Source organism: Molossus molossus, unplaced genomic scaffold (genome assembly GCF_014108415.1).
Source record: "Molossus molossus isolate mMolMol1 unplaced genomic scaffold, mMolMol1.p scaffold_m16_p_11, whole genome shotgun sequence".
NCBI lineage: Eukaryota > Metazoa > Chordata > Mammalia > Chiroptera > Molossidae > Molossus > Molossus molossus.
The window spans coordinates 42982288-43008347 of record NW_023425346.1 but is presented as its reverse complement, the minus strand read 5'-3'; the positions used below and the strand labels follow the sequence as shown (position 1 = coordinate 43008347).

General features: G+C 38.1%; 1 protein-coding gene and 1 long non-coding RNA gene across 4 annotated transcripts in view; one reads left to right on the top strand and one right to left on the bottom strand.

Moving 5' to 3' along the window:
• Positions 1 to 481: 481 nt before the first annotated feature.
• LOC118625234 lies at positions 482 to 25575 on the top strand. The gene is made up of 3 exons (XR_004958648.1): positions 482 to 705; positions 3100 to 3161; positions 25371 to 25575. It is a non-coding gene; the product is annotated as an uncharacterized LOC118625234 (long non-coding RNA).
• The window catches only part of TANK (TRAF family member associated NFKB activator), a 78208-nt gene continuing 67192 nt past the window's right edge, over positions 15045 to 26060 (bottom strand). Inside the window, exons 6-9 of one of the 3 annotated variants that reach the window (XM_036254011.1) lie at positions 24884 to 24960; positions 24007 to 24122; positions 19210 to 19790; positions 15045 to 15806 (exon numbers count right to left, since the gene is read on the bottom strand). In XM_036254011.1, coding sequence (XP_036109904.1) covers positions 15627 to 15806; positions 19210 to 19790; positions 24007 to 24122; positions 24884 to 24960 — 954 coding nt within the window. In that variant the 3' untranslated portion in view covers positions 15045 to 15626. The remainder of the gene's footprint in view (positions 15807 to 19209; positions 19791 to 24006; positions 24123 to 24883; positions 24961 to 26060) is intronic. The other 2 variants (XM_036254009.1, XM_036254008.1) reach the window with 2 other exon arrangements.

The window sequence follows — 26060 nt, the reverse complement described above, 5'->3', positions numbered from 1 at the left end:
GCAAATTATATTATATAATCTAGCTTCACTTTTTAATTAATGGGAACACCAAAAAGTATAATTTTATAATTTAATGCTTAGCAATAGATCATTTTAAATAAAAACTCTCTAAGTATTTTTTCATACATTATCCCTAGGGAACATGTCATACCAACATAATAGCAAATAGCTTCTAGAAAAAAAAATCTTGGTTTGTTCTTTCTAGAAGATGCTGACTTGTTGATTTGGTGGCAAACATAGGTACACATTTCATATAGAAAATAAAATTAATGTAAACTTAATGAAATATTGAAATTTCAAAGTGCAAAGCAGCTAGTTAAAACTATCCTTCTGTTCACATAGCCTTCTTTCATTTGCTATTTATATTAGTAAAATAAACTTTGCACAATTTTCAATGGTTAATTAATATAAAACTTAAAAAGATTCCCAAATAATATTGTATTGATCCAAATAAATATGATCTTTTAGAATCTGGTTTTAGGTGTAACTAACTTGGCTGGCAGTTTGATAAGCAACACCTGAATGACATAAACAGGAGGTGGTAAATTCCAAGCACAGCCTGCATGAGAAGTGCAACTAATTTTCCATAACCCAGATGCCTTTTTAACACATCCATGCAGTCTCCATCTAAGACCAGGTGCTGTTCCCAAAGGAGAAAACACTGCCCTCCAGTGGTCTTCTTTGGAGAAATGAAAACAGTTTCAGGTACCATGCTTGCAACATTTATATAAAACACCGTGTATGTCTCTAGTCTAATTTCTGGCTGTATTTCTTAAGCTGAAACCTACATATACAACCGAACATGAGGACAAAGCCTCCAAAGTAAATTCTAATATATAGGTAGTTAGTCCAGTTAAAAAGAACTATTAGCTGAGAGCAATGCTCATGACTTTCTGACCCCAAAAGCTGACCATGTATTTGACTATCATAATAGATTATGCTGGCTACCTATAGCTTCTCACTTCTCAGATAAGGAAGAAGAGATTTCATCTCTATGTTTCCCTTGTTGGCCAATTTTTTAGCTAAAAGACATTTAAAATTGTACAGCAGGCAGAACCCCAGGGGACCGAACAGTGTTCCAACATCCTTAAAGGCTTCCCATCACTTGAAAAACCAAATTCTTTCTCCTGTTTCTTAAACTAACCAAAGTAGGCAAAAGCAATTTTAAAGTCTTTGTGTCTAGCATTGGAACTTTCTCATATTTCACACCATTATATAAATGTCACTCTAACCTATATGTATCACAAATGCTACGCTAAATTAGGGCCAAATTTGCAACCTAGTTTAACTGGGTTTCCTCTTTTTGCAAATGCAGTTTTTGTGTCTGCATTTAGCAATGCATACAAAACTGTCCGGGTAGCTAACTGCTTCGAATTGCTAAAATTGAGGATGGATGTGGAGATTGCCTAAGTCTCTATGCATGTGCCAAAGCAATCCTGTTTCCAGTCATATAAAGACTTCCTAATCAAAGGGGCCTCAACTACACTGCTAAAGTCTTGGACTACTTCACTGACTCTTTTTGATTTAGTAAAGGAAAAATGGAGTTCTAAGAGGGGAGGGATGGTTTCCAACTTCCTCTATGCCCCTATCTTTCGGACACCAGAGTGGAAGTGCCTCACACGGTAAGAGCGTGGACTTTGGATTTCCACAGCCAGAGGGGCTCATCCATTACCAGCTATGTGACTGACCTTAGCCTCATTTGCCTCTTCAGGAAAATAAAGCTAATAATGCCAGCCTCATAAGGTGGTCATTACGACGGAATAAGGGGATCTATTGGAAGTGTCTATCACAGAGAAAGAACTTAACCAAGAAATTATTATTATTCTATCACCGTCACTTCTTGGACTATTAATCTAATGGCCAAATAAATTTCCTAGAAGCATGATTTTCTAATTACCCTTTGTCATCGAAAGTAAAGGCTCCCCATTCCGTTTATGGGAAATGTCTGAGTCCTCCAGATAAATTCTTTAAAATAAATGCCCCATGCTGAGATAAAACATTTTAACATCATATTGCTCAAATATAGCACCTTTAACTATGAAACAAATTGTTTCTTCTTTTCACTCCCACAGAAGGTGGTATCTATTATATATTCACAAAGTGCTTTAGAATAAAAAAATGAAATATAAAAATCCTAATTATTATGAAAGTAGTATAGGAAGTAGATATATTTTCATATATGGTAGTGAATTATGAAGTTTCTGGGCTTGAGAGTGCACACTTCCACCACCACACCTGTTCTTAGAAAATGGACACTTCAGAAAGAAATATCGCTTCCTTCAGGAGATAGTCACTCTCCTTTCAGATGAAGAAAAAGCTACAAAAACATTTTAATAAGACACATAGTTTCCCCTTTTCACAAGTTGTGGTAGTATATTTTTACTGAGCCATGGCCCCACATCTTCATCTCCTCCTACTGTGTACACCTGTAGTGTTATAAAACGTAGTTTTTCTCTGGATACATTAATTGAGTGCTGTCTTCACTATCTATGACAGCTCACCAATCATCACATTATGATGCCTTGTTCATACAACATAGAATCTTTGATTAATCAAAACAGTTCTTATAGAGCAAACTGCTTAGGATTTAAAACAGTAGGATATATTGAATTGAGACTACAACAATGATTTGATAAGTATCCTATACTTATCAAACTCTTAGAATATTTTGAGTTGAAGTGCCACTTGAAGACGGAGCAAACTTAAGTCCAGGTAGAGCTTGCAGTGGTGTAGATGGGTTGTGCTGAAGCTCATGCATAATACTATCTATGCATCAATAAATGCAAAGAAAATAGACTTTGGTTATAACAGTTATAGCTACTCTAAATTAGTCTCAGAATTGGACAATGAAACATGAATTTGTGACAAACATTCTGAATTTTTAAAAATGCATCATATTTGTAACAGTACCAAAATAATCTAAAGTCAGAACACTTTTTCTGTGTATAATTATATTATTATAATTCTCTACCTTGACAGATGACAATTTTAGAAAACTCTAAATACAAGTTCTAGTATATGCACTAAAATAAAACATAACAGATAGACAATTCACCATAGTATAAGTAACACATTCAAATTTAGTAATTTATTTTCCAGGTGGAAACCAGTCTTCTTGGAAGACTTCAAACTCTGCCAAATGGTCTGATTTTACCATAGAGGTAGGCACTAAAGGACTAAATTTACTTCTATGTAATCTTTCTTAACTACATTTTACATGCAAATGTCTATACAGCCATGTTAATGAAGTTATGGAGAAGGAAAGAAAGTTGGCATTCCATTGTTCTGTTTTATTCAAAAGCAACTTTTCAATTGACTTGCTACATCATTTAAAACTACTTTTTAGTTGGTCACAAGAAAAAAAGAGAAATCTAACAATGTATTCAAATTCAATCACAAGTCAAGAAAAATAATTCCTTATGAATAAAGTTTAGATTTCACAAATTTTCTCCTATACCTTATAATCTTCAGAACATGGGATACTTCTATTGGAACCAGACAAAAAAAAAGTTCTATTAATAATAAATATTTAGAAAAGCACCATCTTCTGACCCTGAGTTGGTTATTTAGAGGATGGAATTTTTGTCCTCCTAAGTAGGGACTCAGATTTTTCTCTACTCCTAATGAGACTGGATGCTTAATTGACAGTTATCCAAAAATCTTTTTCCCCCCAGGAAATATAAATAAATGTATTTAAATTCCACATGGGTGAATTTCCTGTTAAAAATTTCATATTCAAGCTTCAAAATCTATATTGGCAATGAAAGTTTACAGTATCCTTTCAACTAGAATGTTAATAATACAAAACTTGTCTTGGATTAAAAGTGTCCCTAGGGTATATGAAAAATGTTTTTAAACTAAAGGCACACTTGATTTGCAATAAAATAGTAAGTAATAATGCCAGAAGTGTAAGTGATAAAAGGAGAAAAAGGCAGAAAAAAATGGTCACAACTATGCATTTATGGCACATATTACAGCCAGAATTGATACAATTTCATCCCAAAACATCCAGAAAAATAAAGCAAAATAAACCTCTTTCACCCTTACACATTGAAGAGAATCGGGATCCTGACCCAAATTTTAAACTCTGTAAAACCCCCAACACCAACGTTTCTAAAACCTGCCACATCCCAGAAATAGGCAGATCTTCAACCATGGAAATGTGACTATTAAGAATTCACAGATTATCTGAAACATTTGCTAATCACCCCACCCCCGTGCTAGGGGGAGAGGAAGCCTCAAAGCATTAGGGAAAGCCTACTGTGAAAATGCCAGGCCCTTTTTGGGGTTTAGGTTGTCAGCCTAATCCCAGCCACAACTATTGTGTGACTGTATCAGGGAAACAGTGTACTTGTGTGTGAGATTGGGGTGGGGGGACCAGAATGTTAAAAAATTTAACAAAGTCATATGATTTTTTTCTTTAAACATTTGAGAGTGTTGTGTTTATACATGCTGGGCAACAGAAACCATAAATCTTGCTGGATTTCTGCAAACTGCTGCATGAAGCATGCAAGCAGCACTTCTGTCAACGGGAGGAAGAGACAGACAGAAATCAAGACGGAGACAGGCAGCACCCCCAGGACGTGAAGCTTGTTCCTACTGCAAGCTGTAGTGAGAGGAGATGATGACATCCAGCACAAAATGTCTATTCACGAGGATGCTGAAGCTCTTGCCTTGTGATCTCTGGGTATGGAAAGGACTTCATTTCCCTCTTTTCCGAAATCAAAATATGAGGGCTTTTTAGTTATTTTTAAACTTCTTCCTGTAGAGTCCATTGTTGTGTTCCAGGAAACAAACAGAAATCAGCAAGACACAAAGACTTGACCTGCAGGAGGGAAGGCAATAATAAAGAGCAGGTCCTCTCCAGAGGGCAATTAATCCTTAGTCATTCATCTTAGAAGTCCCAGTTACAGTTGAGGTTAATGTTCAGGTAGCTTCTTTCTATTTTCTTTAAAAAATTTTTTTAAACATTTTTTTTCCAGAATGTTATACTATTAATTGCCAATTTGCATATGTGTGCAGCTGCTGTTTTGGCTCTGAACTCAATCCGATAAGCTTGCTGGAGGTATCACAGAGCACTTGGCAGCTTTCCTGTTTGAAAAGAAAGCCTCTCCCCACCACAGAACAGCTGATCGTCTATCAGCCATAGACCCTGATGGCGTGAATTACAATTACACTACTTTTCACACTAAATCTGGGTGATAGCTACTTGGAAAGAAGTTTCATCATTTTTTACCACAAACTGGAAAAAGAATTACATGGTCATGCTGTGCTTTTAAAGGCAGTTTGGTTCACTTTTGTCTATTTAACACCTAATTCCAAGAAGTCCATAGGCATCCAGAGCTCTGAATGGCGGGTAATGAATTCACTGTTTAGATGGAAGATTTAAAAAATCTACCTCAAATTACATTTATTTACAAGGCGACCAGGAAGTGTTAAAGTTGTTAGACGCTTCATTTATTAAATAATTTGTGGGTATTTTCAGTTGTCATATCTAGAGTCATGGGGTTTGCTTATTTTTTTTAATTAGCAATCCAAAACAATGCTACTGCGATTTAACAATTCATCACATAATCTTGGGCTCTTCAGTTCACTGTGCATGTTAGATAATTCAGATGGTTACTTTGCTGTCTTCAGAAAGGACTGGGGCTGCGTTGTGCTGTGAGAAGGCAGCAGCCCAAGCCGATCTTTCTCATCTCTCCTGCATTGCTCAGGAGAGCTGGGGCCTTCCAAAAAATGTATTTGGGGAGTTTAGCATCTAACAGGAGGAAAAAAGTGATTGGGGCAGGGGACCCCAATAACTTGATTTGTTATCATTACTTAGTTAATTTCCTTATTAATGTACATTTCCTACCTGTTTGGAAAACTAAGGACCTCTTCACCAAAGTGCATCTTATCAGAATCCTCCATCCCTCTCCCTCCTTTGCTGGGACGTTAGAAAGTACCTTCTTTTCTCTTGCTAGAACCCACCCATCATCAGAAAATGTAAGAGGCCCCTGAAGGCCCCTCTTCTTTCCTCTCACTCTTCCTTCTCATCGTGACATTTAGATGCATTTGTTTAAAAGAAAGAAAAAAAGAACAAGAGTGAAACCCACCCCAAGCAGCAGAAGTGGAACACACTCAACACTCGCCCTGACGTAGTTAACCTAAGAGGAAAATAGATTTTGTTTTCCCTTTTTAGTCGCTAGCTTTATTAGAGTTCTCACTCTCACAGATTATCCGAAGACTACCCATTGATTGATCGCCCGTAGAGCTGCATTTGGTGTAAAGAAAAAAAATCACAGCTTTATTGGCTCCCAGGAGACAAAACAAACAGAACAAGATATTCATATTAATGCAAACAATGCAACAAATGAGGGGAAGAATCGCCGGCTGAAGCGAGGCGCAGCGCGGCCGGCCGGGTCGGGAAGGGCCTGGGTGCCTCCCGCCCCGGAGCCGAGGTTTCCGGCCTCCCGGCCCCGGGCGCCCGGAGCAGCCGGTGTCCTGCGCCGCTGGCCGGGCAGAGGGGCCTCGGGCCCAGGCGCAGGCTCTCCGACCTCGCGGCCTGACAGGCCGAAGCCAGGAGGAGACCTGCAGTCCAGGCCGCAGGCCCTCCACCTCCGCAGTGCAGGGCTGGCTGGGCCCAAGAGCCCACTCGCTTCCTTCCCCTTCGTGCGCCTGCAGGGCCCGTCCCCGAGTCTCAGTGTCCCTCCAGCTGGGCCCCAGGTGCCTCCCTGAAGACAGCAAGAAGTCACAGGGAACGCTGTGGAAGGCAGGAAGAGGTGTAACACGCACTCTTGCTTTGAAGAGCTCACATCATCTTGGAGACTATATAAACACACCACAAAACAGTGTGTCATCAGAAGCGAGGGGAGTAGTTTGTGCAGCAAACTATTTAAGAGGCCCCGAGACTCCCCACTGAACGAGAAAGGAAGAAAGAAAATTCTAGGCACAAAAAAGGATATTTGCTCCCCATCGAATCACTCTTCCTGTCCCTCCCCAAACCCTCAAAAAGAAAAAAGAAAAGAAAATCTGTTAAACCTTGATTCCACATCTTTACAGTCAATGATGTATTAAAAAATGGGGTCGCCAAATAGGGTATACTTATAATAAAAGTCATGTATTGTTTATTTGAAATCCAAATTTATCTGGGCATCCTGCATTTTTATTGGCTAAATCTAGGTATTCTAACTAAAAATATATACTTTTTGGAAGAAACCATGTAAGAAGACAGGCTCATTCTCCAATGCATATCAATCAGGATACTTGGATCATTTTTATTAGGACTTGCCCTTGGAAAGGAAATGAGTCATCCCCACAGCACACTTTTCCAGGCACACTGGAGGGTGGAAGAGGCAGAAAAGACTGAAACTCTTGGAACTGTCCTTCTATTTGGGAAGAAGTGGCAGTGTCACTGTGGACAGGAAGATGGACCAGCAGCGCTCCTTCCCCGGGGCTGACTCCGCGCAGGCCAGTAGAGGGTACCACAGCCTGTCTGGAAGTAGAGTGGAAGTTACTATGGTACTCCCATTCAGGATTATACATTTTTTTTCTAAACTCTTACTTAAATGAGCCACATTACTCATTGGTATTTCCTTTATGGGGCGGGGTGGGGGTGGGGATTGGGACTTGGAAACTTTAAAGGCAGAAAGGCAGAACAAAATCTGCTTTGAAATCCAGGTTCTCTAAACTACAAATAGCTCTTACCCAGGCCTTGTAGATGCTGAAAGGAAAGACGTTGACAATGCCAATGGTAAAACCTCAGGAAAAGCGAAACAGAACAGTGGGCCTTTGCATATTGGTGTGCTGCATTTGTGTGTGTGAGTGTGTGAGTGTGTGAGTGTGTGAGTGTGTGTGTGAGTGTGTGTGTGTGTGTGAGTGTGGTGTGTGTGTCAAAGCTGCTTAATAGAGGAAGCCTGCTGCTTGCTTTTCTTCCTCAGTCCGGGATAGAGAAGCTTTTTCAAGGAAGCTTTATCACCCTTACTGATTCTTCGGATTCCCAGTGAGCTTGCCTTCCTTTTAAGCCAATTGCTTGCAGTTGCATAATGCCCCTTTCTCACTGGCGATTAGTGCTATTTAACAACTTTAAAAAGGAGAAATTATTTATCTAATGAGTGCTGTTTCCAGAGTTGATTCACCAACATCTGAAAAGAGAATATAGTGCTGAGACCTCCTCATGAGCCTCAGGAACATCTCCAGACAAGTGAAGGTCAACTCTTGACCCAAATGAGATATTTGTTTGGCTTAGAAAATGTTCTAGTTCCAGTTTAATACTTTGGAAAATACATAGGCTCACTTCCAGTTCATACTGGTTTTTTTTTCCCTTTCCCATATGACCTTTGGTTTAGAATGGACTATTCAAAAGTAAACTTTGTGGTTTGGGCGTTATGGCAAGGCTTAACTGCATGCTTTAGAGGTACAAATCTTTTTTACCTTCTCTCCTACCTTAGTTTGTATCTCAAGCTTCAAAAATACATCCCAACACTGGCTGTCCCCTCACTGGGGCAGGCATGAGAAATGCTCTACACTCAATGTGCTAAAGTGCTTCTTACTCTCAGCAGACATATTCTGGGCCCCTGTCTGGGGCGGTGATAAATTGATAATCCCTGAAAAGACACCCTACCCACTGGAAAGGTAGTATCAGTCTCCATGGTTTAGCACAATGGTTAGTCTGTGTACAAAAGGCTTCTGACTCAATGATTGAAGCTTCCTATGAAGCCAAGTACAAAGCCAGTGAAAAAGTGTATCTTTTTTTGAGATGAGGAGTTATTACAGAAAAAAAAATGTGGATTGAAGGGCTGAAGAGTTTGAGTTGAGTTCTAGCTATTTGAGTGGGTTTGAAGGACTCATTCATTCTCTTAGACACTTTTGTTTTGTACACACACAGAAAGTTAAATTATGTAGTCCTTAAGACTTTGTTATTTCAAAGGCAATTGTTCCTTGAATTAAATAATAAGCAGTAACTCATTTTTTTTCTACACTGCTTCCAAAGGTTATAAGCAAGATATTTTAAAAATTTAATCGTGAAATAGCCCTAAACAGCCAAGGAAGCATGGGCACACTCCAGCTATCCAGGCATTCCAGATTCCAAGGGTATATATTCAAATGAAGACCAGATCAACATCAGGGGTTGGACAATCAAGTGCAAATACTCTGAAAAAGTGTGAGTGGCCTAAAGACAAACCCTGTACAGACAGGAAAAGGGAGTGACTTGTTTGAGAACTTATACTTCAGTCCTATTTGCGGATTGAGAACTCAGAAGAGGACTGCAAAACAGCGAAAGCTAGTTATCTAGTAAGCATACGTGCAACATCATTTTGAATATTCTAGTGTTTATTGTACGTTAAGAGTACAAATTCATCTACGAGGAGCTCTGAGGCTGGAAGAAGTTAGTAATCTAGTTGGAACTAGTTCTAGAACTGACCTAAGAAAATTGCGTCCTGATATCCTACCAGTGTTTTAAGGTGATGTGTCTTTTAATTTGAAGCCCTCCTTGAACTGGAAGCTCCAACAAGCTTTTGCTAAACAGACTTCATTCACATTCTGAATCTGGTTTTTGTCTCACACATACTAAATTTTACAAAACAGAAAGAAACAATAGAGCTTATTAGGAAAAACTTGTTTTGAATAGTAAATTAAGCTTAATGGAAACAGGCACATGTTTTGTCACGGTCCCCCCCCTTTTTTTTTTAAACCAATTGAACATTTACATCTTTTTCAATGTGCTGTGATTTTCCCCTTAAGTCTTAAACTGGCACCACACACATTCAATAAATGAGACTTACATTTATATACTTGAATCTACTGAGATAAATCATTGTAATACTGTGGATTCCAAATGCATAGCTTTCTGAAGAAGAGATTTAAGCAATCACCCCTTAACTATATTAATCAAATCCTTGTGGCAGTCTAAGAATCCAAAGAACCACCTAATTTCAAAGACAGTGTAAATCAACTGTCAGTTTTGACTGGTTTCAAATTATGCCTTGTTCTTGGAGACTGGAAACCTGTGTATTCAGAAGTACACCTGACTAGATGTTTTGCTGTTGGGAGATATGCCCCAGGTGGAGGCATCTTCAAAGCCAATATATTTTCTTTATAACTGGTGTCAAGTTGATGTATATATTAAAAAGTCTTGGAAAATGATCTCAAAAAGGAAGTAACAGCCCAATGAGCCATATGTTCAGGGAACCTAACAGGTTTCCATTGGGACCAAATTTCACTTCACCTTTTTGTCCTTATGTGCAAATAAAAACTTATCTGTAAATACACCATTAAAACAATCTTGCAAATTTGTGAAGTCTAAAGACTGAGAAGAAATTACACCAAATCCGTAACAACCAAATTATTGGAAGGTAACAAATTTGATTAGCTATTAAAAATACCTAACAAAACATGGAATTGAACTAAATTTATTTGAACTCTTTAGGTTCACTGCTTCAGAGAGCTACTTTGCTTCTATACAATTGGTTAATGAAAGAAAGGCTGATTGTAATGGTTAACAAATTGCTTAATTTTGATGCTGATGGAGTATCTTGACTCTCCAAGTTTACATTAATAAATATGTAAAGTTAGTTTTTCCCCCTGTTAGACCGGTTGCTATTTTAACAGATTCTGATGCCAAGGAGTGTTCCCAACGCCAGATCAGACTCCAGCACCGGAAGGTCTGTGACGCACTAAGGACAGAGAGGCCTGCTCAGTGGTTTTCCAGAGTGGAAACCCAAAAGAATGAACATTTATATACACATAACTCCTTATTTAAGTGTTTTAAGAATTCTCCATTCAAAACTTAAGCATTCTGGATTATTTCAGTTGAATCTAATAATTTCACATTCCGCTATTGTATTGGTGTGCTGGGGCATATTCTAAAGGAAAAAATGATTGCTGTGTGCTTGTGTAGTTTTCATACAACTAGACCAATCATGATACAAAATACTCAAATCTACTAAAGTGATTTTTAAATTTTGTTGTTTTGTGTTGTACTTTTATTGCGAAACATTACAAACAGAAAGGTAGAGAGAACAATATCAATGAAACCTCTGTGTATGTATGTTAGCTTTATAAATTCTTCACATTTCAAATTGATTTAGAGGAACAATTGTGTGTGTGGAATTGTGCAATGGTAAAGGTCAACAGGAAAAAAATTATACAGCATGGATTATTTTTCAGCTGCTTTCCTTTTACATCTATGGCTTGGGGGAAGAAAGTTTTATGTTAATTTAGACACCTGGTTAGCTAAATAGCAAGGAACCCATTAGAAGGAATTGCATTTTCATTCAGTCTAAATCCTACCATAAGAACGTTAATGTTTCAATGTTTTTTAAATCACTAATGGTAGTTTATGTAAATCTGTAATAGTAAAATATGTAGGAATAAAAGTGTATTTTAAGCAAAAGCCCAAGATCAACTTTTAAACTCTTAAGGTAGAAGGAAATTATATCCCAAACCTCAAGTCCTGGCCTTCAGCAGGTAGAGGAGATCTTTTTGAGCAGAGACTGGTTCTGGTGAATTCTCTGCCCAGGGGCAGCCACAACCCTGATGTTTTGACCAACTTCTCTCAGGCCAGAGTTCTGAGCCAGGAACCTTGACTCCTTTAGGCCTCCAAAACTCTGAGGTAGAGGGTGGGTGGCCGGTTTCTTAAAGGCTTTAGTTTACCCGGGACAGTTGAATGGTGCTTCTCTGAGGGGTCAGAAGACCTTTAGTCTAGTCTTGGGTCAGGAGGCTAAGCCTTGAATGCACAGCTAATCCTAAAGCTCTTTATTTGTCTTCCCCCTGGGTTCACGAAATCGTGTAGTAGTATAGTTCTGGCTTGGAGAGGGGGTGGAGGGAAGGGTGTTGGGGTCGGCGGGGATCAAGGAGGGAGGGAGGCTTTGCTGGCGGCTGTTCCAGGCGGGCTAGGAGTGGCGAGAGGCCTGTGGGCTCTAGGGCCGGGTCGGAGGGTCTGCAGTCTGTCCCGGGGCCTTCTTTGTGGTTCTGGCCCCGGACTCTGTCCCCCAGGTCCCCCCCTGGCCCTTCCTGAATTTGCTTAGGGTCCCGCTCGCTGCTCAACGCGTGCAATCCACCCGCAGAAAAAGAGCGCGCACGACAATGCAGGTTCCCGGCCTCCTCTCGGTGACTTCTTAACCGAGAACGCGGACCCTCCGTCAGGCCGGGCCCCAGGCGCAGCAGCAGGGTGGCGCTCGGTGGTGGCGCGCGCGCGGCCCGGGCCCGCGAACGGTACCCGCGGGGGCTGCACGGGGGCCCTGGACCGCAGGGACACGGTGGCAGTGGCTGGGTTCCACTTGCCAGCCGCGGGAAGGATGCGCGGGAAAGCGAGGGAGCAGGAAGCGGGCGGTGGCGGTGGCGACGGCGACGGCGGGCCCGCTGCAAAGGAGGGAGCGCCGCAGGCAGGAGGAGGGAGCGCGGAGGAGGGAGGCCGGGAGGAAGGAGGGAGCGCGGCAGGCAGGCGGAGGGAGGGCTGATTAGCATGCAGCAGCGCTCGCGCGCCCGGCTCCATTGTTTTAACACCTCCCCTCTCCTCCGCGCCAATCTGTCACCGTTCAGCAGGCGAACGCTGCTGCCTCAAATGCTGCTCTTCTCAAATGAGACGGATAATTAGTTGCCCCGCACGAATGCCGCACTCTTCTCACCCCTGATTGCTATCACCTTCTTGCTCCTGGCAGTTTTGACACCTCGTAATCAGCCTGCTGCTTTTCTCTTTTCTTCCCGACTTCTGCTTCCCTCCCCCCTTTCCTTCTTCGTGTATTTATTTATTAATTATTATTATTATTATTTTAAATGCAATCCTGGTCCCGATGTGGACGAGGCCTGCGCCGAGCTCACCCTGCGCGTGTACATGTGCATCTATATGTAGATATAAAATAGGGTGTGCGTGCGTGAGTCGGGGGCGGGCTTGCGGTTTTGCGGGAAACACTGCTTCCACGCGGAGAGAAATCTCTTCTCTTGAGGATATTTTGGGGAAGGGAGGAGTTGGGGAGAGGGACGGGAGGGGAGGGTGGGGGAGACCTCAGTTAATGCTTTAAAGATCTCTTAGAAATTAACAAACTGGGGAGTCTCGGAATCTGCTGTCAGAAGCGTGTTTTCCCCGCTGTCCTCTAACAAGCACTGACAGTCTAATTACTGTAGCTACAAGCAGCTGTCGAGGCAGCAGCCCGGGAGAGAAGGCGCCGCGGCCTGGGCGCACCCGGCCGGCTCCGCCGAACCGCCGGAACCCGGCCCGACCCCCGGGAGGACCGAGGGAAGGGCGAGGCCCCGCACCCGAGAGCCCCGCGAGCAGAAGGCGGGCCTAGGAGCCGGCGGACACGCTCATCGTTCATGTTTATAAAGTCTTTACCTTGAAGGTTAAAAGATGTGAAAGAAAAAGGAGGGGACCTCGAGGAGTGGGAAGAACATCTCCTGAGCTTCCATCCACCCCCTTTCTACCTCCTCGAGCTCTCCCTCCCCCCGTGTTGGTAAAATAACCACGCAACCCGGGCTGAGGGGGCGGGGTGAGCCAAGCGGGAGGGGAAGAAAGCAGATGTCCCCGCTGGCAGCAGCCTCAGCCTCCGGGGAAAGCTGCACCCGGGGGCCCTCCCGAGGACATTCACCTCCCACTTCTCAGGCATCCCGCTCACAACTGCCTCGCCTCGGCGGGGGTGGCTTTTCAGACTCAGCGTTTCGTGCGTGCAGCTTTTTTACCTGCGAGCGGTTTTTACCCCGCCACGCTTAGCAGATGCCAACATGCAGCCCCTGCACGGCTCAGTAGTAAGAGACAGAGGGAGAGACCTGGCGGGTGCCCACTCCATCTCTCCGGCGGCAGCCAGCGCCACCTCTGCAGGGCAGGGCAGAGCCGGTTCCCCAGGCTGCCTCCGTGTGGCCCAAGAGGGCCTTTGTCCCTCGGAAGTTGGTAGCACTAGAACTCGAAAGGAAAAAAAGAGCTCCTCACTCTTACTACGGTGGTGGAGGTGGGAGAAGAGTTGACTGAAGAAGAGGGGTCAGCGATACCCTTTAATTTGGGTCCCTTTCTGGGCTGTAATTTCTTTTGGTTGTCAGTAGTCTGGTAGATGTGAACTCTGTGGCAGGGACTTTTCCTCTTCCAGCCAAGGAGAGAGAAAAAGAATCCCCTTTCAGGATAGGTACAGTGGTATGTTCTGGCTGGTACACGCTGGGAAGTTTTTATTTTTAATTTTGTGTGTGTGTGTGGGGGGGTGGGGGTGAGAGGGGAGGCTGGGGGGGTGGTGGAAGGTGGGGGAGGGCGGGGAAGGGGAGACTTGGATAATTGTCTAGGCATTTCCATTCAGCCCCAGTGGCAATGAAAGAAAGATGTACATGCCTCAGAACCCTTCACAGTGAATACTAATAATCACGATGTCACCTTGGTGAGGAAGATGTCAATGTGATGTGCTTGGCACCCTGAGAGGTTGAGGTACCGTTCTCATTGCTCCTCCAGTCAGGGCTCTTCACTGCGGCACAGTGGCCGCCCCAATCCCCTCATGCGAAACCCTCCAGCTTTCCGGAACACATGCTCCAAAGGCTTAAATTTCTGTTTTGAGAGTTGCAAATCAGTGTTTACTTCATAAAATGGAAGTCATGCCTCAAACATTTTAAAAATTGGGGGTAGGGGAGGGAGGGAAGAGAAAACTAAAAGACAAGAATCACAGGGAAGAAAATGAAGGGGAGATGTCATTTTAAACAAAATTCTTCAGCCTTCTGAACTGGTATCTTCTATTTTAAATGTCTTTCAGTGGCCATCAATCAGGCTGCTAACAATGAATAACAAATTTCTCAACAAGAATGTGAATATTACTAATATAAATTAATAAATACGGATATAGTCCTTACAGGGTTTTAGATTTTTTCCCATTAAATACAAATATGTTTCTTATGCAAGTTTAGTTTGAAAAATAATGTAAAAATTCAAAGTGATCTACTAGTTGTAATAAAATATCAACAGATCTAATATCACCCTTCTATTAAGTTACTAGAAGAAAACATGCATTTTATAAACTTTCTAAAAATGTGTTTTATTTCCTTTATATTTTTTTACTCAGAAACAAAGAACACATTCATGATAACAATATAAGTTACTTTTAGTACTTAATTCATTTAATCATGTAGCTACAATAAAAATTAAAACCATGTATATTATTTTTAAAAATCTTAAGTGTTTATGTAGTTCTACCAGTGATTTTATCAAATGTCTTAGGTTGTATATTTATTTAGATGTTTATGTTGTCTGCTATTCTCTATTATAGGTTTATTTAAAAAAGAACATCACTTAGAGCAATAAATAATTTAAACATTTTAATGAAAACAAATAAAAAACTACAAACATTTGACATTACCAAATTCAATAGATCTAACTAGAATTCTAAGCAATGAGCTTAGACAGCTGAAGCAAACATAAATTATGGTCATACAATTCCAAAGTAAGTCACATACAATAATTCTGAATTAGGGCAATAAACAATGTAAACATGAATACAATCAACTGCAGTTCGATCTTTTAAAAGATAATAAAAGAAAGTTACAATGTAAATTAAAAAAAATTCAAATAGCTGTGATTTTTCAATAAATGATCTTGAACTAAGTTTTCAATCAAGTATTTATAATATTACAAACCCCCAAATCATCACATAGAACTTGATATGTCTATTTTCAAATGCGTCTTAAGTCTCCTCATTAAAGTGTGAATTAAGATGCCGGAGGAAATCCCCCCTGGATGTAATGGATGGTGGGAAAACTGCTTGACAGAATTCACATACTCGAGGTACAAGCAGTTCTGAGCCTGTGCCACTCAGTACCGATGATAAGTCACTGTCTTGATTAGGAAAGGGCTTCCAAACGGTCTGCAGGAAACAAAGGAAAACATCTCCTGTTATTTGTATTTAAAATCAACTTTCATTGAATTTCAAATTCAATTTTTTTGAATGGGTTATGTGCATATATTTGAAATTCCCTAATATGAAAGCAAATTATCTTTCCATAGAGTTAGCCATGAGCCATGACTCAATTCTCTTTTTCATAAGGGGTATAACTAAACTTTGATTAAGAATCACTTAAAATATGCATCCATGCACCTGACCTCCCTCCACATATTTAAAAATCTTCCAACTTCAACACCAGCATATTTTAATACCTGTATCACAAAGGCAGTAGTTTTGGAAGAACAGTCAATAATTGAGACTTTAAAAATTAAATTCTATCTTTTCTATTTTACAATAGAAATCTTAAGTTATAGGGCCTTTATTAATACATAGTCCACTAGACATGATAGGTATGTACATACATTGTGATGCAGAACAATTTAAATTTCACTATTTATATGCAAATACACAATGAACAAATCATATACAAATGTTTGATTTTTGAAAAGAAGATTTTTCTTTGAAAGTACTAAACAAATTCCATTGATGAGCTGTTTTTTTTTAAAACCACAAATTAATTTAATCATTCAACAAAATCTAACATCGGATTCATTCTTTTGATTTCTTATTTTGCTCCTCTTACATAGTATAGTTTAGTCTACTCTATCCTTTTATTGTGGTTGAATAAAGTGAAACCTGTTAATATTTACCTAATTAATGAATTATAGAAAATCACAATTCAATAAAACTATCTCCATTTAAAAGCAGCATATAAGTACCTTTAAATGACTGAATTTATTATTAAAAAACAAAACAAAACTAGAAGGGCAAGGAAAAGCATTTAGTTCGATAGTAGGTGCTCAATAAATACTTGTTGATTGGAATATCTTATTTTCCTAAGGTGATGCAAGCCATATTATTTTGTTTAATTTGCTTTCTTACCTAGCATAGATAAATTACCTTGACATAAGTAAATTCTGATAGTTTGAGGAAAATCACCTCAAAAAGTCAATTTAAAGAGATACCTTTGTGCTCCACTAATATATATTTAAAGTAACAGCCTAGTCTAACACCTAATAGTGTTAGTTTTCACTCCCTTAACCAATCTCTTTCATTCTAGTTAACCAATCATTTACAAAAACAGTGCATGTATTACTATTTAAAGCATCTGGATTTCACGACATCACTGTCTTCTTATAAACATTTAACCAGACAGCTGTGTACAGGTGATGCAAATGTGTAGAGTCTGTTTAAGTACTGAGATATATTCCGATATCAGTATAGAGGGCTTATAATAATACTGACTCAATTCCTTTTGTGAGAAGTGGTAATTTTATTACATAAAACAGTAATATTTAAAATATACATTTTGAAATTTGGGATAAAATAATTTTTGGAAAAATCTTTGTGATAAAAGCAGTAATAATTTTGAGTGTATAAGCAAATATCTAGTTAACTAGATTTAAATTTTACTGCTTGCAATTTAAACAAAAAGTACAACTGATTAATATGTACCCCCCCAATGGGAAATTGATTTAGATATAAATAAAAATTATGTTAAAGTAATAATTTTTAAGATCTGCAAAATAATAAGAACCACACTTAGAAGCAACTTAGCTTCTAAATTTGGTGAGCCAATCTTCCACTGCCAATTTATCTTCAAAGTGTGTATTTATCTTTCTCTGTTAGAAGCTATTCATTAAGATTTGATCTCTTCATATAATTCACTTGGGGCCCCAATGACTGACTCAGCAAAAGTAGGAAGAAAAGAAAGTCACATAGAGCAAAAATAAGCAGATATATTTTAGACTTTGTAATGACAGCTGAACATATAAAAAAGTGTTTAGTAGTAATGATTGATAAAAAGTATAAATATTAAATATGTAAACCATAATTTCACTCCTTTGTTATTTCAATTCAAGAATTTTGTATTTATATCAGTTTTATTAATACAAATAAAATATTTTTAAAAAACCCATTTAAAAAAATTCAATCCTAAACTGTAACATGGTCTTCAAAACAAACTAATTTTGCCTTTTCTGCCAAAATATCAATTATCTAACCTTATGCCCCATGTCTTGTGACAGCTCAACACCAATTCTCCTGCATTTTTAAAGCTGAATACTTTTCCATCAAGTTGTAATCACATACCAGCTGTTTCCCTTGCTCTAGCATAGAAAGCAAATGCACAATGCAGGGTGCCATCTACTGAAACATGAACGCACAGACTAACTAACTAATAAAAGAACAAGCAAGAAATATAATGGCGAAAAAAAGTAACAAGCATTAAAACTGATGCACTTCACAGCTCCACAGGAATTCTACTTCCAATAAATGAAATTGTTTAATTTGCTTCATTTAGTAGTCACTATAACTGAAACTATGATGTGAAATAAGGTACAATGTAGAACATAAGGGAGTTTACAATTAAAGCTTACTGTCAGAGATGCCTAGTTTTCCTCACTACTAAAATATACCACAGCTTGGCTATCGTGTCCTTTGTATGCTGATTAAAAAGTCTAGAGCCTATCAGAGTACTTATAAAGCCAAAGGGTATTCAAGTTAAGACAAAGAGAAATCAAACAAATGTTTGAAGTTATACAGACATTTACACCAATCTGTATTTTCACGAGTGTCTTTTTATTTTAACAATTATATATTTTCATTTGCCTTCAGGTATTAAGAAATTTATTTCAAACTAAAAGAATAATCCCATGATAGTACCTGAATAAAAAAGATGGTAGGAGTGGATTGGGGAACGTTAAGCAGACCGTGAGCTTTAGGAACATTAAAATATTTGATTAAAATCACATATTAAAAATATATATATATTAGGCTGCATGTTCAACTGCAGGTTAGAAACCAAAACCAAAACGAAACCCTACAGATCAACATACTGTATGACTGAGAATGTAATAGGAGTATTAGTTGAAAGGCAGATTACTTATTTTGATAAAGAGGAATATACAATGAAATTATTTACTTATAAACATTTATGGATTCTTGTTGAATACAAACTATTTAATAGAAAAATGCCATTTGTTTCAAAGTATGAAATTAATAAAGAATCCTATTGTAACACTGATGAATAAAAGTACTCTGAAAAAGAGACTAAGAAAGTGACACGTGCTAGATATGGATAAGGCTTTCATGTATTTTAAAACGTGCTATAAGTTTTAAGGTACTTTATAATAGAGCTATGCCATATTCATCTTTTATAATTTCAGGTCATTTATTATAAAGCTTGGATCTTTTACTGAGATCCTAAATTTGGCTAGTCATTAGTTTGAAAGGATGTCTGATAACCTGAAAGAGATGCATATCTGTGCCTGTTTGGCAAAATGTGTGTTCACACATAATATATTTGTTAATGCAAAACAGTTACCTGCTGTGGTCCTCGGATAGCTTTTCCTGGGGAATCAAGGGAAGGAAAGGGTGCATCAGATAGGTCCTGATGTGGAAATGTATTTACATATAATGCATTATGGTCTCCAGGTGGCAAACACGAAGCTCTATCCAGAGTTGTCCTGATACAAATGTTTACAAGATTTGAGGATTTTGTATTGTCAGTTGTTTTAAGGTTTTGTATAGCTGAAGCTATAGGATCAATTCCGTGAATTTCAAATAAAGTTTCTTCTGTTTTAACAAAGTTTCCCAGGTTGTCTCTGATTTCCATATTGAATTTATCCTGGCACACAGCCTCAGATGTGGCAGGACCAAGGACGTTGGGTCTTTCTGGAGCACTAAGTAAGAAAGTGGAGTCACTGTCCGTAGGTGGAAACTTGATATTGAATTTAGAAAGTGATTCCAAAGAGGTGTCTTCCTCATCTCGGCCCAGTCCTCTTGGTGTGACAGATGTGATGCAGGGTATACTTCTATTTATATCATCTTTAGTCTGAGGCTTAAATAGCGCTTCTTGTTTATCTGCTTTATCCGTACACTGTACAGGCACCGAGCACTGTGTTTCTGCAGGGAAAAGAACATGAAAGGAAAACAGTCATCTTCCAATCATTCTTAACAATCTGAATGTTTAATTAGCTCTGGACAGATGAGTATTATTTTCTCTACTGGTTTTTATAGCAACTGAAGACAACCGGAATTTTTTACATTAGCTACTATCTTACACAGAAATACTAGCGTTCTCCAGCGGGTGAACTGGGACATCGCTTATTAGCCGCGGTTTAACTGCTTTGTCTTTTCCCCGGTCTTTTGCTGTAAGCTTTGCATCTTGTTCACAGTTCTATTGCTCTACACTTGAAAAAAAACAAACACATTTGCTTGTAGTGTATACATTTAAACATTTTGTCAGGAAGAGAAGCTGCAACTGTGAGCTTGCTTATTAGACAAATAAGTTGTTAAAAGGGAAAATCCTTAAATAACAGGTAAAGAATCTATATGAATTAGGTCATTTATTTCCCCTACTATCATTGTGTGACAAAGTATATTACCAATCAATTTAGCCACTGTCTACTCTCAACAATCTGTGAGAGAGTGGTGGTGGTGGGGTTGGGGAGAAAGAAGACAGTGGAGGTAAAAGAAGGATGACATTTGGGGATGCATGTTTAGTAAATTGTATGTGAACATATATTTTATCATCTCATAGATAAAAAATGGCCTCTGTAGATAACAGGCAGACAGATACCAAGGCCTCTGTAGCTCACGTATCTAGCAGTAACTTGTCCAACAGATTCAGCTCTCTCGAACATAGGCAAAACTAAAAAGTAAGTAAATAGAGCTTCTTAGGAGTCAGAACTAGAGCCACAAGCTCCACAGACATATGAATTTTGTTCTCATTCTCACTTTAGATTTATCCTAATAAGCTTGATGATGTTTCCCTAGCCATAGCTGGTTAGAAACAGTAAATTAAAAGGTATGAATATGAGTTGTTGAAGGCAGATATACATATCAACAAGAGCAGAAGGAAGGAGGTGACACAAGAAAAACAAAAAAGCAGATATAGGAACTTAGAAAACTCTACAGTCTTGTTTAGTACCAGCTAAACAAGGGGCTACTGTTCTCAATAAAACGAGGGGCTACTGTTCTCAATAAAAAACAAAACAAAACCAAAACCAAAATAAACAATGATCAAAGTATTCTCCATGATGATGATCCTGAGACATTAGAAAAAGCTCAATTATGCTCTACTATGTTACTTCAAGAAGGCAGTGAGGTTGAAGGTTGATATTGTGTGTATTTTCATTAAATGGACAAATGGTAAAAGTTAAAAACAATGATCACTTTAACAAGGTAATCATCGATGAAACTGTATATTCACAAATGGAACACTGACCAATGATGCCGACTGAAATAGACAGGTGTACCAGTGCACCTGTACAGTGTCTGTCTAGGTTAGTAGGCATTTAACAAATGTTAGTTCCTTTCCCTTCCTCTGGGGTCTTTGCAGTCTCATGCCATATTACATTCCAAAACAACATTTTCTCTTTGGACATGACTGTAGTACAATGCAACCAACCTCTTTGGTTCCCTCTGTTACAGATCTTCTGCCTTTTACTACATACCATCTTCTCTTATTGGATTATTACAATAGCCTTTGAATTATTTCCTTGCCTTTAAACTTATCTCATATTTAATCCATTTTCTATATTGCCCTCCCCCCCCCCCCCCCCGCTTCAATTTCTAAAGTACAAATCTGGTCTTGTTACATTCTTAACAAAACCTTTACAAGGCTCTCCAAGGCCCTCAGCCCCCAGTCACCTCTCCATTCTCATTTTTACCACACTTGTCTCACTCCTTACTCCAGCTATTATAAACTTTGGTAGAATGCTCCAAAATAGACATGCTTCTTCCCTTTTTTTAAAAAAATAATTTTTCTTTATTGATTTTAGAGAGAGAGGGAGGGAGAGAAAGATAGAAACATCGATGAGAGAGAACATCGATTGGCTGCCTCTTGCAAGCTCCCCGCTGGGGATTGGACCCACAACCTGGGCATGTGCCCTGACCGGGAATCAAACCGCGACCTCTTGGTGCACGGGTCGACGCTCAACCACTGAGCCACACCGGTCGGGCTAATCCTATATATGTTTTTCCTGATTTCCACTGAAATAGAACCCTCCTTTATACAAATAGTGTGTGTGTGTGTTTTTTAATCCTCACCTGAGGACATTTTTGCATTCATCCTCAGATAGAGCAGGAGGGAGGAAGGGAGGAAGAGCGCGAGAAACACGAGGTGAGAGAGACACACTGAGTGGTTGCCACCCACACAATCCCAAATGGGGCAGGGACAAACTGCAACAGAGGTGCATGCCCTTAGGGGGAACCAAACTGGGACTCTCTGGTCCACGGGCCGGGCCGACGTGCTAACCGCTGAGCCAAACCAGCCAGGGATAGTGTGGATTTTTTAAAGCACATTTGCTTAAACATACATTTTATCTTCATCCCTTATCAAGGCTATTGCCATATGTGGATGAAAAAAGAAAGTAATAAAAAGGAAACATAGAAGTCTATTAATGGCAATTTTCACAAATTATATTAAAGTAAAAATCAAATGTTAACAAAAGAAACACAGGAACAATAATATTAAATGTAATTTTTTCAGATGTATTATGCAAATAACATTTGAAATAGTTCCTTTATACTTTTTCAAGGTAGTGTTTTATCCTTAAAAAACATGCCCAGGCATCTCTTTCCAAAAATATATATATATATATATATATATATATATATATTTTTTTTTTTCCTTTCCCCTTTTGATCTACTACGGTCAGTAGCACAATATTTGATATTTTGGTTTCTGTTTGGACCCAGCAAAACTTCAGTGGAATCTGTAGCACAACAAATCTAAAACATTTGAAGAATAATGTTATATTTATTATTTGTGACAGTTAATACAAAGCGTAAGAATAATTTTAGAAAGCAGTCTTAGTGGGGAAAAAATCTGAAGTTAAACATTCAGTGTTCTAGTTGACAGATACATACTAGATTTAGACCTGTATAATTTAAAAATGGTTAAAGTATTAAGCCATTGATAATACGGTAAGGATAATGAATATATCACCATTCCAATGTTTTGATAAGATGTTAATGCTCAAAAAACCATGTCTATGAATCCTAGGTGCTTACATAGCTATATAGCTAGTATATTTTAAGTGAAAATAATTCTTTCACTTCAGAAGTACATAGTGTTTTTAGTTGGCACAGAAGATCAATCTCTAATGAAAATGGCAAAAATTAAAATGGAATAATTAGAGTTCTTTTTGGAGAGGTAGGAGGAAGGGAGGAGAAGCAATAAATTATATCCACAAAGATTGTTTTGTTTTTCCAACACAACATGGTGTTCCTTTTATGAAAATAAAATGGCAGCAGTAAGCAAAAAGTGAATTTACACTACAGAATGCCTTTTAAATAGCCTAGGTATAAGAACCATAGAAATAGAAAGTGATCTTTAATTAAAGGGGTGTTAGCACTGCTGCAACATCTTTCAGAGTGAAAACTGTAAATCAAATCTCTTGGGAATTGCACCCAGAATATCTCAAATCACAAGTGTAAAGGGGAATTTATTATAAATGATCAGTTTACCTTCCTTTTGTTTACATAAGTGCTTTGTAGCCGGGTTCGATCCCCATTATTTTGCTATTCATATGAACTACTGATGCAAAAACCAGGAAGCCAGTCTAAGGTTTTAGGAAAGGATGGAGCTTTAAAAAAAATACTGCAACACATGTGTAAAACAGATGTTCCTTTTAAGTTATTTTTTATACTATGTTTGTACTTTGTGCCTTCAACAGAACTGGCCTCACAAAATGTGGAATGTTTATTTCTAAAACTAAATTACAAGTATCTATCTATAGTGTTCAATTAACTTTCAGACAGAAGTTAAAAACAAACCTGATGTTATAATTTAACTCAGCTTATATATAGCAGTGTGGCTTTAAGGATGCTTACTAACACATGAATTCATGTTTTATAAGACCCCTGAATAGGAACTGAAAACTTTGAGAGACATATTGTATATTTATTTTGTACTTTTTCCAAGGTGAAACTTCTCATTCAATTTAATCTATATGTACCACCCATAATAAAGAGTGAAAAAGCCAATAAATTATGTAAAGGTATATATTATAAAACTTAAACAGCATTTAGAAATATTTCCATTATCAAATATAAATCTCAATCTATAAAATTAATATTATAAATATTAATAATACATTAAATCAAACCTCACCAGTTGTAGTGGCTAGGACATTAAGTTTGCTTAAGTGATCTTTTTGAGCTTTTGCTAGCATGCATATTCTATGAAATTCTTCTTTCAGATCCCAGAAAGTCTTCTCTATATAACTCCTAAAAACAAATAAATATTAAAAAATGTAAGGCTATTTCTTCAAATATTCTTTAATCATAATTAAACGTACACAGCACCTTTTTTTTTTTTTTTGGTACATGCCCCTAGTGGGAACGAACCCAGGACTCTCTGGTCCGCAGGCCAACGCTCTAACCGCTGAGCCAAACTGGCCAGGGACACAGCACCTTTTTATGTACTACAAAATAATTACAGAAAAATTAAAGTTTAAAAAGTTTTCAACTCCTAGAAATTGTACCAAAAAACAATTCTAACATTTGGAGAGCCAGGCACAAAGTACATGAAAAATGAAAAGTTCTAATACATAACTGTAGGGCAGACTAGCATATCTACTTATTCACATAACACACTTACACTGGCTGTCTCATTCTCACATCAGAAATTTCAGTGTATTGACTTTTGTTCTCTGTAAGCATCTAAAGTAGAAGAAAATTAAATATTCCTCAATTTGGTAAAGTTCACACTAAGAGCCATTCATATAAAACTGTGTGGCTACAATACTTGGTCTAGAAATTCTTAATATAAAATATTAGTGCTTTAGATAATTCAGTTTTTAGATTCATCTCTGCTATTAACTGTATAACTTATTTAGGTCATTTTCACATTGAGAAGCTTGGGGTGATCTCTTCTAGTTCTAAGAGGCTGTATTTTCTTACAACTGCTAAAATGTAAAAATATGTAAATAAGAATATACTTCAATATTTATAATTTTTAGAGTTGGCAAAAAAAGATATAGAACTACCTTTCATGGAATAAAGGAATGCCAAGACTCGTTGGTGAAGTTTCTTTTCTAGGAGAAGAAACCTCTTGTCTTCTTTCCTTAAAGATACAAAAAAATTAGCACTTTAAATTGCTTCTAAACTCAAATTAGGATAGGTTAACAAAAAACACAATGGAAATTTATATTCCTCACTGAAAAAAATAAGTTTAGGTAGCATGAATATATATGTAATTTTCTTTAAATGAGAATCAGGGAAAAAGGAAAATGAAGGTAGAAAAATAGATGAAGACATAAAGTATTTATAGGGTAACTTCTTTAATTACTATTTCCAATACTGACAATTCAAGGAATTTCCACAGATCCACCTATTGATTAAAATAGCTACTCTGATCACTAGTAGCACATGCAATGACCACAAGATTTAGGGAAAAAAAACCTGCATGTGTATATACTTCCTTTCCATTATTGGCCTATACATTTAAATCAATGTTTTTGTATTTTGTTATAGATTCTTTGCTGAGGAATGCAGCTCTGTTAGAGGAAGAAACCAAGCAACAGCTCCTTAGCATTTAACAAGCATTTTAAAGACAGTACAATTATTTATTTAAGCGACTTAAACACAAGTTCTTGCCTTTCACTCCCACCCTGTGGCTTACACTGGTATTACATTTATTCTAACATTTAAAAGTCAACTTTGAAAAACGTAATATAATCTATTATAGGGTGTAGAATGAAAAAAATTGCAATTATATCTAAAAACTTTATGTACCTTATAGAGCTATAAACTGACAAATTAAAAGATATGAAGAAATCCTAATATTATACAGTCATAAATCATAATTAAGTCAAAATGGTTGAGGTCTTAAATAAGTTCAAATTCAAACTAGTGGACATTTATATTTAGTGACTTTTAAGATTTTATTCAATTTAGGTCATCGTAGCTTTTATGTGATTTTACCTCATTGTTTCTTATCATCGGAGTATATCTACCTTTAACCTTTTTTTAAGACTTTTTTTAGAGAGAGAGTGGAAGGAAGACGGATAGAGAGAAACATCAATGTGAGAGTGAACATCAATTGGCTGCCTCCTGCACGCCCCCTACCAGGGATTGAACCTGCAACCCAGGCATGTGCCCAATCAAACCGGCAACCTTTTGGTACACTGGAAGATGTCCAACCAACGGAGCCACACCAGCCAG